At 52.0% G+C, this 13,312-nt stretch overlaps 1 protein-coding gene across 1 annotated transcript in view; it reads left to right on the top strand.

Moving 5' to 3' along the window:
* The first annotated feature begins 3,474 nt into the window (after nt 1-3,474).
* Nucleotides 3,475-13,312, top strand: part of GDI2 (GDP dissociation inhibitor 2) — a 32,303-nt gene continuing 22,465 nt past the window's right edge. Inside the window, exon 1 of the mRNA XM_077837310.1 lies at nt 3,475-3,629. Coding sequence (XP_077693436.1) covers nt 3,585-3,629 — 45 coding nt within the window. The 5' untranslated portion in view covers nt 3,475-3,584. The remainder of the gene's footprint in view (nt 3,630-13,312) is intronic.

The following is a 13,312-nucleotide window of genomic DNA, read 5'->3' as shown; positions in this document are numbered from 1 at the left end:
CGAAAGTTTCGCAGCCACTGGGAATCGTCCCAGACCTGCAACACTATGCGGTCCCACCAGTCTGTGCTTGTTTCCCGAGCCCAGAATCGGCGTTCCACAGCATGAACCTGCCCCATTAGCACCATGATGCATGCATTGGCAGGGCCCATGCTTTCAGAAAAATCTGTGTCCATGTCCTGATCACTCACGTGACCGCGCTGACGTCGCCTCCTCGCCCGGTATCGCTTTGCCAGGTTCCGGTGCTGCATATACTGCTGGATAATGCGTGTGGTGTTTAATGTGCTCTTAATTGCCAAAGTGAGCTGAGCGGCCTCCATGCTTGCCTTGGTATGGCGTCCGCACAGAAAAAAGGTGCGGAACGATTGTCTGCCGTTGCTTTGACGGAGGGAGGGGCGACTGACGACACGGCTTACAGGGTTGGCTTCAGGGAGCTAAAATCAACAAAGGGGGTGGCTTTACATCAAGGAGTATTTCAGGCAGGACTTCACGGAGGGTTCCAATAAGAAATGGTGCACCTAAGTTATTGTTCTTATTAGAACAAGGAGGTTAGCCTGGCCTCTGATTGATACATGGCTAGATTTACCTCGCTGCACCTTCTCTGTGAGTGACTGCAGGGTGACCTAGAGGAATGAGTCCCCTAGACAGGGGAGGAGGCAAATGAGTACAAAACAAATCTGGTCTATTTCTTGTTTTGACCCACTCCATCTATCTTTTACATCTTTGGCTGGCAGCAGACGGTGCAGAAGGACTGCATGCCATCCACATCTCATGGCTGCTCGGCAGAAGATGGTACAGTACGACTGCTAGCCATCCTCATCTCTTGCCTGCCTGGCAGAAGATGGTACAATACGACTACAAGTAATCCTCATCTCTTGCCTGCCTGGCAGAAGATGGTACAGTACGACTGCTAGCAGTCCGTATCGCCTGCCCGCTCACCATAAGACAGTTCAATAGGACTGACTGCAGGACTAAAGAGAATGACCTGGTCAAGTCACTCCAAATTTAGTCCCTGCGCCCATGTCTGTCCAGGCGCTCCCAGCCGATGTGGCCAGGAGCACCTCGGACACGACGAGGACGACTACCAGTCGTATTGCACCGTCTGCTGCCACAAGGCAATGGGTTGCTGCTACGGTGTAGCAAAGCCGTACTGCGTCTGCCAGCACCCAGGAGACATAGGGTGACGGTTACCTGAGCGGGCTCCATGCTTGCCGTGGTATGGCGTCTGCACAGGTAACTCAGGAAAAAAGGCACGAAACGATTGTCTGCCCTTGCTTTCACGGAGGGAGGGAGGGAACGGGGGCCTGACGATACGTACTCAGAACCACCCGCGACAATGTTTTAGCCCCATCAGAGTGCTCCATTATGACTGCTCTGGACAGCACTCTCAGATGCCCGATTGTTTGCCGTTGCTCTGATGCAGGGAGGGGCGACTGAGGACACGGCTTACAGGGTTGGCTTCAGGGAGCTAAAATCAACAAAGGGGGTGGCTTTACATCAAGGAGTATTTCAGGCAGGACTTCACGGAGGGTTCCAATAGGAAATGGTGCACCTAAGTTATCGTTCTTATTGGAACAGGAAGGTTAGCCTGGCCTCTGATTGATACATGGCTAGATTTATCTCGATGCACCTTCTCTGTGAGTGACTGCAGTGTGACCTAGAAGAATGAGTCCCCTAGACGGGGGAGGGGGGGAAGCAAATGAATACAGAACAAATCTGGTCTATTTCTTGTTTTGATCCACTCCATCTATCTTTTACATCTTTGGCTGGCAGCAGATGGTGCAGAAGGACTGCATGCCATCCACATCTCATGGCTGCTCGGCAAAAGATGGTACAGTACGACTGCTAGCCATCCTCATCTCTTGCCCGCCTGGCAGAAGATGGTACAATATGACTGCTAGCAATCCTCATCTCCTGCCTGCCTGGCAGAAGATGGTACAGTACGACTGCTAGCAATCCGTATCGCCTGCCTGCTCACCATAAGACAGTTCAATAGGACTGACTGCAGGACTAAAGAGAATGACCTGGTCAAGTCACTCCAAATTTAGTCTCTGCGCCCATGTCTGTCCAGGCGCTCCCAGCCGACGTGGCCAGGAGCACCTCGGACATGACGATGACGGCTACCAGTCGTACTGTACCGTCTGCTGCCAGAAGGCAATGGGTTGCTGCTACTGTGTAGCAGTGCCGTACCGCGTCTGCCAGCACCCAGGAGTCATAGGGTGACGGTTACCTGAGCGGGCTCCATGCTTGCCGTGGTATGGCGTCTGCACAGGTAACTCAGGAAAAAAGGTGCGAAACGATTGTCTGCCCTTGCTTTCACGGAGGGAGGGAGGGAGGGAACGGGGGCCTGACGATATGTACCCAGAACCACCCGTGACAATGTTTTAGCCCCATCAGGCATTGGGATCTCAACCCAGAATTCCAATGGGCAGCGGAGACTGCGGGAACTGTGGGATAGCCACTCACAGTGCAACGCTCCAGAAGTCGACTCTTGCCTCGGTACTGTGGAAGCGCTCCGCCGAGTTAATGCACTTAGAGCATTTTCTGTGAGGACACACACACTCGAATATATAAAACCGATTTCTAAAAAACCGACTTCTATAAATTCAACCTTATTCCGTAGTGTAGACATACCCTCAGGGGTGTGAAAAAGCCCGCCCCTGTGACCAAGGTAAGTTTCACCAGCAAAAGTGCTGGTGTGGACAGCTATGTCGGCAGGAGAGGCTTTCCTGCCGGCAAAGAGCGGCCACATGGGAGACCTGCCAGCGGCACGGCTGTAGCGGCGCAGCTGCAAGGTCGGCAGAGAGAGCCCCAGCGCAGGGGGCTCGACCGGATGGCTGGACCGGATGGCTTCTTGCGGGTTGCGGTCCGCCACGAAGGGCATGGCTGAGGGGCTGCGCGGCAAAGCCGTACCTCGAAGCCAACTGCAATGCACTATCCGCCGCCACGCTGGCGCTGGCGAATGGCTCGGCCGCGAGCTCCGCGCCCCAGCCGGTATTTCACCCCCATGGAGGGCGTTTGCAGGGAAGGAGATTGCTGCGGGGCCTCGGGAGGGCTACACGCCGTGCAATGCGTATGCATTGCCAGGCCTCGCTGAAAATGCATTGTGCCCCCTCCCCCACCATGCCCCCGGTGAGCGCGGCTCTGCCAGGCGGCGGCTCAGCCAGTGCAACCGTCTCTTTGCACCAGCGGCGCCCAGGGCGGCTCGCGCGGCAGCACTCGCGGCGCCCCGGGCTCAGCGCAGCACCCGCCTCCCTCCGCGCAGGCGCGCCCCTCCGCCCCAGCACCACGGTGGCATTCCCGTTGGCAAGGCCGGCGTCCCGCCCCTTAGCGACGGGCGGGGGCGGAGCCGTCCGACTGACAGCCGAGCGGCCCAACGGGGGGGAGCCGATCGGGCGCGATTGACAGGGGCTGGTGCTCGGCCCCGCCCCCTCGGTTCGTTGCGGCGGCCCCGCCCACCCCCCTGGCGCGGTCTCTTCACGGCGGCGGCGGCGGCGGCGTCTCCATTTTGCCCTGCTTCTGTCGCCGCGGCCTGCAGCGCCCGACCCGCCCGCCCGCGCCCCGGACCCGCCCGCGACCCCGCCGCCATGAACGAGGAGTACGACGTGATCGTGCTGGGCACCGGCCTCACGGTGAGGAGGGGGCGCCCGGCCGGGCCTCGTCCCCGCTCCCCCGGGGCGGGCGGGCGGGCAGGGCCGGGCTCCCGCCCCGTCTCCTCTCACCTCCGCAGCCCCGCCCCGCCCCTCACCCCGTTTCCCCCTGCCCCCCCCTCCGCCGCCCGCCCTCCCACTTCTCCCCCTCACCGCTGTCCCCGCCCCTTGCTTCTCCCGTCTCTGCCCCTCCCCCCGCCCCTCGCCCCCCCCCACAGCCCTGCCCTGCCCCCACTCCTGCGCCCGTTCTCCCACCCCAGGCGTCTCCTCCTGCCCCCTGGCTCCCGACCCTGCTCCCCCACTTTGCCCCCTTCCTGTCGCCTCTCTCATCCCCCCCCCCCCCCGTCTCCGAGGCCGGCTGGGTCCCAACAGGGCCTGAGCCGCTCGCTGTTCTCCCGGCTCCGCTTGCGGAAGAGGAGCCCGGCCCGGCCTGTTGGTGGGGGGGGATCTCCCGTGTGACTGCGGGGCTAGGGATCGGTAGTGGTGTCTCCCTTCCTTGAGGCGGCTTGAATATTTAGCTGTAAAATCCTGTTTCCTGAAGCTGCCTCTAGGAGGCCTCAGGAAATGCAGTTCTTAGAAAAACAATAAAAACCCCAGTAGGGCTTTTATTGCCTGGTTTGCTGGTGGCTTCTCCTCTCTCCCCCCCCCCACCCCGAAAAAATGCACGCGCTGGGGTGAAAGGAGTTTCAACTGGGACTCCGATCTTCGTGGGTGGGAGCTGGAAAGGCACAAGCCTAGCTTTAGGGTGGAGGCAGGCAGTCTTTCTCCCCCTCCCTTCCTCAATGCAGCGTTCATGCTCTGTCAATCCCTGACTGCAGTAGGAGGGGGTGGGGAAAAGAACAAGCAATTGCGTGACTGAGTTGTAAACAGGCAACCAGTCCCTTCAAGGGATTTTCTTCTGCCCACAAATTGTCCTTCTTTTCTCCACTGCTGAAATTTGACTATTAGTAATACTTCTGGTGGTCCAGATGCAACATCCTTTAGTGTTCATCTTATGAACACAAATCTTAAAAAGATCACATTGATCGTAACCTGTTTAAGAGCTACAGGTGCTCAACAGTTTTATTTGAATGGGTATACTTGAGTAAATGGCTGTATTGTTATAAAGTGCTTGGAGTGAAACTTAAAGATAGCTTGTGGTAAAAGGTAGGATTTAACTATTGTTTCTTTGTACTGTAGTGCCTAGGAGCTCCAGTCACAATAGGCATTGGATTTAATTGTGGAAGTTCTTCTAAAAGACTTTCCTCTTCAAAAGAATACTATGAGGAGATAAAATTGAGGTTTTTTTGTAAGGATAGACTCAAATGTGGGGAAGTGAATGCATGGGAACAAGGGGAGGAATGGGATAGCTAAGGGATTGGAATCAATAAACATAAACTGCAACTTTGAGAGGGAAATAGATTACCAGCCAAAAGTAGGGGATAAACGTCAAACCTGGAATATCATTCAAACTTGACTACAGGATTTCTGCCCCCGCAAATAAATGAGGTAACACACAAGAAGCTTTCAGAGTAACAGCCGTGTTAGTCTGTATTCGCAAAAAGAAAAGGAGGACTTGTGGCACCTTAGAGACTAACCAATTTATATGAGCATAAGCTTTCGTGAGCTACAGCTCACTTCATTGGATGCATACTGTGGAAAGTGTAGCAGATCTTTTTATACACACAAAGCATGAAAAAGATCTTTTTATACATGCAAGAAGCTTGAAATTGTTATGCTGTGGTCAATGTGGCAGCAGCATCTCTGATAACAGATGCTTTGAGTCCAGTGACGACTATGGGTAGAGGCTTAGGGCCTGTCTACACTGGCAATTTACAGCACTGCAACTTCCTTGCTCAGGGGTGTGAAAAAATACTCCCCTGAGTGCAGCAAGTTTCAGTGCTGTAAAGCACCAGTGTAGACAGTGCACAAGCACTGGGAGCCACACCCCTTGTGGAGGTGGATTTTTTTAGAGCTCTGCCATGACCATACAAGCCAGGTTAAAGCACTGCTACGGCAGGCTAGCCCTTAGAGAGTAAAGCTACAGCAGAATGACATGAATAACCTCTTTGCCCTGTTGATCCCCAAACCCCTGTTGAAACTTCACATGTCGGCTGGCCACACCCCCTTAGCCTCAAGGAATCTTCATCTGAGAGAAGCTGGATAGGGTTCCCTTCAGAGGTCCAGGTAGGAAGATGAGTAAGGCATGTTTTCTAAACTTTCTTGAGGGGGGTGCTTTATGGGATGGTTGTGAAGCTCTGTAAGAGTCTCTGGGGGTTCACATTTGGTATGTGTTTTGAGGGGGAATGGAGAGATGTCAAGCTCCTAGAGATGAGGAACCTTAATATATTATACATGGAAATACCCTTAACCTGCTTGTCAGAAGTAAACTGTAGAATAACTTGTATCCCTAGGCACTAGAGAAGTGTGTTAGCATTCAAATGTGTGACTGCACAGTACAGTGTTGCTATGCTGCACCTGTCCTTCGAATTACCATCATATCAGCACAACTTTTGGTGGACATGCCAAATGTTGCTGAACTCTCAACACAGTGATGTCAAGAACTTTGGAATTCCAGTCTATATAAAACACAATATATGAAATCTTCTTCCTTGTGTTAATCCCATCAAATGGGATCTGTGTAATGAGTCCTCCCTCCAAAGTACTCTGTTCAATGTCATATCCTCCATCACACTACATGCTAGCATGTCTTCCTTTATTACATCCCACCACCTCTTTTTTCTTTTTACTAATTTAAAATAAAAAATTGTTCTAAAAGCACCTGTTGCTTCCCCCTTTTTGTCACTCCCATCAAATGTGAAATAAAATCAATAAGTTGTCAGTGTTAAAATCTCCCAAGCCTTTGTACTGGGGCATAAAAACATGCATTGTCTATTGATCATTCTAGATCCATAGGTTCACTGTTATATAAATGTTGTGGAGAATTAGTAACCTACTGTATTGTCAAATAGTTAGTTTTGATACTTACTCAATTGAGGTCTCCTGTCAAATTGGGGAAAACTTGCAGTACAAATTTAAATAAGCCCCTCTCATGAATATCCAAAAGCATCACATCACAAACAACTGAAACATTTAGAAACAGATTAGATCTGCTAGTGAATTAAAACAAGCTAATTCTAGAGTTTGCTTTCCCAAGGAGCCTGGTGGATGTGGTAGCTTACAAAAAGTAAACCAACCCTTATACACTTTTGTAAGTCAAATTGGTAGTTCTTTTATTGTTACTTTGTACCTTTAGTGGGAGATGGATCAATTGCAATGCTAATTAGTCATGGTATTAATTGATAAAGAGGTGTTGGGATGTTTGTGCAACTTTAAATTACTAGGAAACTTGGTTTTCCTAGAGTTAAAAGTACAGCTGAACACGTGAACTCCTCATTCATGACAGGTTTCACAATCTTTTGTCTGTAGGAATTCAAACTTTGATGCTACTTGTGACCTATCAAATTAAACCTGTATGAGGATGGTGGGGGAGCAATTTTGATCCATCTTAAGAGGTGGTGCCTGTCTGCTTACATGCCTACCAAAAGGACAGTTTGTATTTTCAGAGCTGACTGCTGCAAACTATGATTGCAGTACAACACCAAAGCTAACACAGGCCCTGCAGTTTTCTTACTATGTCCTAGAAATCCTGGGGGCGAATGGCATTTCAAAGTTGCATTTCAGTAGACTCCTAATGAAGTCTTAACTTCTGACTACAACAATGAAGGTTATGTGCTTAAGGTGCATCTTCAGTTGAACCTATGTCTTGGTTACAGCCTGGTGTTGGCTGGCATCAAAGGGACAGATAGCAGTGTCATTCATTCCATGAAATGATTAGGTGATAAATCTTCAGTGTGTAAGAGCATTGGTTGAAGTAGAAGAGAGACTAAAGAATGAGTTTTTGCTGGCCAGGGGTCACTGTCAAAAATATTTCCATAGCATGCTTGGTTGAAAAGGCCTAGATAGGCTTACTCTAAACACTGCAAAGAAACATGTGTCAGTAATACCTTTCAAGTATCTGGAAAATATTATTTTAAACAAAATCTCTTGTTACTAATGTGTTTTTTCTCATTTTCTTAGTTTAATCAGAAATGAAACTGATTAAAGTAATGGCTTGAGCTCACGTAAGAAAGTGACATGTACTTGTGGCTGGAGGAGTCTGGTTTGACTGCCTGTCAAATCAGTATACATTCAAACAAAGCAATAGTCATAACAGTATCTCTGTAGGAGTCTTCACTTTGTCAAATAGTAATACACTGAATTAGATTTTGTCACCTTGGCAAAAATTATAGAACTAAACTGTATCCACAGATTAAATTGCTATACAAACACATCAGTAGATACTGGTCCTATACAAAACGATTGAGGTAACTCAACTTTTCAGCCTGTCAGCTGATATGCAACTTGGGGTTGATTTGCACTCCATAGGTAACAACTTTGGTTTAGATTCCTTGTCCAACCTAAATCTACCTCTGGGGGAATGTAATTTCCAAAATGGATGGCACGCTGTTTTGTGCACATCATCTCTTCTGGTAGCTGATTATGGAGATGGGATATCCCATTAATCGGAGCTTTAAAATTAGCTGACTAAATTCTCTTCTACCTTGATACCCATTGGTTAGAATATATTAATGATGGTGCTGTGAGTCTCCTAGAGATTTTTTTTGGGGGGGGGGGAGAGTGGGGGAGCTTTGAATAACATACACTGTATGTAAACTTAAAGATGAGGAGTATTTTCTCTAGTAAGTGAGGATCTCCACCTACTGACATACTACCTGTCAGGTTCTTCTTCGAGTGATTGCTCATGTACATGCTAATAGCCGTATGCACGTATGGGCCACATGCACGATCGCTGGAAGCTTTTCCTTGTGGTACCCATCGGGTCAGCAGTGGCGACCCCTAGAGTGGCGCCCTCATGGCGAAGTATATATGACCTGCTGCCCGTTCAGTCCCTTCTTAGCGCCCTTGTTGGAACAGCTTAGTGCTTGCTTGCAAGTTACTTAGCCTAGTGGTTTCCTTTGTCTTCAGTGTAGATAGTTATTCAGGTTGTTAATAGTTGTAGTTATTGTTCTCCCAGGGGGTTCCCCCCCTTAGTTCTACTCTTCCCCAGTGTTGGGGAATGCCTTGGCCGCAGGGGTTTAAACCGTGCAAGAGGTGTGGGAGGCCTATGCCCACAAGTGATCTGCATGCTGATTGTCTCAAGTGTCTCTGCAGGGGCCATCAAACAGATAAGTGCCCTATTTGCAGGGGCTTTAAACCCAGAACAAAGAAAGAGCAGGACTACCTAGGCCTGAAATTCCTTTTGATGGAGTCTGCCCTTCAGCCGCAGATGGAACCAGCGCTGGTCTCCTCTGTACAACATGCGCCGGTCTTGGTACGGGATGTCCCGGCACCGAGGAAGGACCCGGCAAGGAGCCCCCGGCACGCAAGGCCAGTGCCTTGTGTCCACACCGATACCAGTCTCCGGTGCCACATAAGAAAAATAAGCTGGACAGAGGTCGTTCCCCTGTCAGGAAGCCGAAGGGCAATCACAGTGGGGCGCATCCTCCAGCTGGACACCCCTGCAAGGCCCTCAAGAGCCAATACCATCTTCCTCGGCCCTGGCTGCAGAGCCCTTGAGTCCGGTGGGAACGGAGTCTCCTACCTGTAGGGAATTGGAGGAAGAGCTCAACCTCCCCTCCACTCCAGACACCTCATTGATATGATGTCGCAGTACCCGGCTCCGTACGTGCGAGATCCGGGCCTGCAGTCTCAGCTACCAGCGTAGGTACCGACTGTAGCACCTTGCCTGGCACCGAGGGGCGCCACTATACCACCAACAACTTCAGCACCAATGATGGGGGTTCTGATGACTACGGCACCATTGGGGACAGCAATGCCAGCACCGATGACAGCATCACCACTAATCCAGCACCGTGCTAAACCCATGATGCTACGGCGCTGGTCTCCGTCCACGCACTACCGTTCTCCGGCACCGTTGGGCTCTGCTCTACCGTGGTCGGCGTCGGAGGCCGAATGTTCATGGTCCCGATGCAGTCATTACCGATCTTGGTCCTGACATTGTTCCCGGCACCAATGGCTGGCGGACCAAGCGGCACCCATAATCACTTGGCCACCCCAGTGGCAGGACCCAGTGCAATGGCCCTTTTGGACCCCCGGGTCTACCATCAGGCATAAGGCCAAGGGTGTAGACCTGTGTTGGTGGTATCGGGACCCTGTGCCACTCCATCAGCGTCATCGATGGCAGTCCGCTCCCCTAGGGCACCGGAGGACCCTACACAGGATGTGACTGTTGATCAGCCGCAGTCGGCCACAGCTCCCGCTCCACCGACAGTAGCGGCCACTCAGCTGGTCGTTGTCAGGCCTCCTGAGTTACCATGTCCAGCCTCTAGACAACTGGAGGGGCAGGTTCCGGGAATGTCTTCCTCCTCTTTGCCTGATGAGGCTTTGGCGGGCACATCCACCGCTTTATCACCAATGGATGTCAAGGGCCACCAGGACCTACTTAGGAGGGTGGCAATTAACCTTAACCTCCAGGCGGAGGAAGTTGCCGAGGATTTAGAGCCCACAATAGATATCCTCGCCCTGGAGGGTTCCTCCAGGGTTGCATTGCCCCTCATAAAGTCTCTATAGACCACCACCAACGTGCTTTGGCCAGACTCCAGCTTCTATACCACCTACGGCTAAGGGTGTGGAGAGACACTACTTTGTGCCACAAAAGGGCTGTGAGCACCTTTTCGCACACCCCCAACCGGGTATGTTGGTTGTAGACCATAAGGAGTGGCAGGGCCAACTGGGTTCCGCTCCTAAGTCATGTGACGCAAAGAAGCTGGACCTCTTCGGCCATAAAGTCTGTTCAACTGGGGGTCTCCAGCTTCTAATAGCTAATCAACAGGCAGTGCTAGGCTGATATGCCTTTAATTCCTGGTCGGCGTTGGCCAAGTTTCAGGAGTTTATCCCAACTGATTCACTTAGGGAGTTCGGAGTCCTCCTGTAGGAAGGCTGGGTGGTCTCTAGAACTGCTCTTCAAGCAGCCCTCGATGTGACGGATTCAGCAGCTAGAACTATGGCCACTGCCATCACTGAGACATAGTGCATGGCTCCAGGTCTCTGGTACCTCTCCCGAGGTCCAAAATACAATACAGGACCTTCCCTTTGACCGTGAGGGCCTGTTTGCCCAAAATACGGACTAATGTTTACACAGCCTCAAGGACTGATGGGCCACGCTGAGATCTCTTGGGCTGCACACCCCTGCACCTCAGAGAAGACCTTTCAGGCCTCAGACCCCATCTCGCTTCTACCAAGGACCCCCTAGCTGGGACCCACCTAGAAGGAGGGGCAGAAACAATAGGAGGCACCCACAGTCCTCTTCGGGCCAAGGCCAGGGTTGGACTAAACAGCCCCCTGGCCCTAAGCCTAAGTTTTGAAGTTACGCACGAGTACGGTGCACCAGTTGCCTTACCGGACCCTTCCCGTCCCTTTATGAACCGACTGCAGCTTCTACTGAGCTTGGGCTCAGATCATGTCAGGGTTCTCAGCACAGTAGGGGCGGGATATTCTATCCAATTCTGCTCCCTACCACCCTCTTTCCCTCCCCGCCCCTCTTCAGGGACCCTTCTCATGAGCAACTTCTTTTACAGGAGGTTCAGTCGCTCCTAGCGCTAGGGCAATAGAGGAAGTCCCTCAGGAATTCAGGGGCAAGGGGTTCTACTCCCGTTCTTTCCTTATCGCCGGGGGGGGCCCTTTGGCCTATCCTGGTCCTGCGAGACCTCAATTCATACATAAAAAGTGACGTTTTGCATGGTCTCTCTGGCCACCATCATTCCCTCAATGGAACTGGGAGACTGGTACACTGCCCTCAACTTGAAGGAAGCGTATTGCCATATTTCAATTATCCCTTCCCACAGGCGTTTTCTCAGGTTCGTAGTCGGTGGCCATCACTACCAGTTCAGGGTGCTTCCGTTCAGCCTTTCTGCGGCCCCTCGGGTATTCACCAAGTGTATGGCAGCAGTGGCAGCGTTCCTCCGCAGGTGCCAGGTCCAGGTTTTCCCATACCTGGATGACTGGCTTCAAGGCAGAATCTCAAACAAGGGTAGCGCAGCATGTATCCCTGGTCAGGGACACGTTCCTCAGGCTGGGCCTTATATTGAACGAATCCAAGTCTATCCTGACCCCCACTCAAAGGATAGAGTTCATTGGAGTCCTCCTGGACTCTACGGTCGCGAGGGTGTTCCTCCCAGACCTACGTTCAAAACAATTTCGGACATTATTCATACCCTCCTTTGTTTTCCAACCGCCACAGCCAGAAATTGTATGGGGCTTCTGGGACATATGGCGGCCTGCACATACGTGGTGCAACACGCCAGGCTCCGCCTTCGACCTCTATAAGCATGTCTAGTACAGGTGCACAGGCAGGGCAGGGATCCACTGGACTCAATAGTGACCCTCCCTCCACGAATACTCAGCTCCTCCACTGGTGGCTCTAACCTCAGATGGTCTGTGTGGGAGTACCTTTCGCAAAGCCCCAACTGACTATTGTCCTGGTTACAGACGCTTCGGCACTTGGTTGGGGAGCTCATCTGGGCAGTGTCAGAACCCAAGGACTCTGGTCCCAGGCAGAGCTGTCGCTGCACATCAGTGTCTGAGAGTTGAGAGCAGTTCTCCTGGCATGCCAGACCTTCCAGAGTGGTCTCTGAGATAGGTGCGTATCAGTACTCACAGACATTGCAGCAGTGTGTTATATAAACAAACAGGGTGGTGCTCGCTCCTCTTCCCTCTGTCGGGAAACCCTTGCCCTGTGGGATTTTTGCATCACGCACTCCATACACCTGCAGGCGTCCTACCTTCCTGGGGTGCAGAATGAGCTGGCAGACCGCCTCAGCCGCTCGTTCCAGGGACACGAGTGGTCCCTCAGATTGGATACCGCCCACTCAATTTTCCAGAAGTGGGGCTTTCCCCACACAGATCTGTTCGTCACACGGGGCAACAGGAAGTGCCAGAGGTTCTGCTCCTTCCTGAACTACAGCCCGGGCGCTGTTGCGGACGCCTTTCACCTATCTTGGGCAGGGCACCTGATGTATGCATTCCCACCGTTTCCCCCTTATACACAGAGTGCTCCTCAAGGTTTGCGAGGACAGGGCCTCGTTGATCCTGATAGCACCAGTGTGTTCCCACCAGTACCTGTTCACCGTATTGCTGAACCTTTCAGTGATCACACCAATAGCACTCCCCATCTGCCCATCCTTAATTTCGTAGGACCACGGCCGGCTGCAGCACCCCAACCTGGAGTCCCTCCACCTCACAGCGTGGAAACTCCATGGTTGAACCCTTTGGAACGTCAGTGCTCAAAGTCGGTCAGGGAAGTCCTGTTGGGATGCAGAGATTCCACGTACCTGGCCAAGTGGAAGCGTTTCTCCGTTTGGTCTCGACAAAGAGGATCTGAACCACAATCGGCCCCAGTTCCCCTTGTCCTAGACTACCTCTTGGACCTCAGTGCCAAGGGTTGGTGATATCCTCCCTAAGGGTACACCTAGCGGTCATTTCGGCCTTCCACCCGGAAACGCTGCAGGGATCAGCATTCAGTAATCCTGTGGTGGGCAGGTTACTTAAGGGCCTTGACAGACTTTACCCACCTGTAAGTTGGCCTATTCCCCCTGGGACATAAACCTGGTCCTAGCCCCTCTCCC

Source organism: Eretmochelys imbricata, chromosome 1, assembly GCF_965152235.1.
Source record: "Eretmochelys imbricata isolate rEreImb1 chromosome 1, rEreImb1.hap1, whole genome shotgun sequence".
Classification (NCBI taxonomy): Eukaryota; Metazoa; Chordata; order Testudines; family Cheloniidae; genus Eretmochelys; species Eretmochelys imbricata.
Note: the sequence above shows the minus strand (reverse complement) of the source record. Positions and strands in the feature narration are given on the sequence as shown.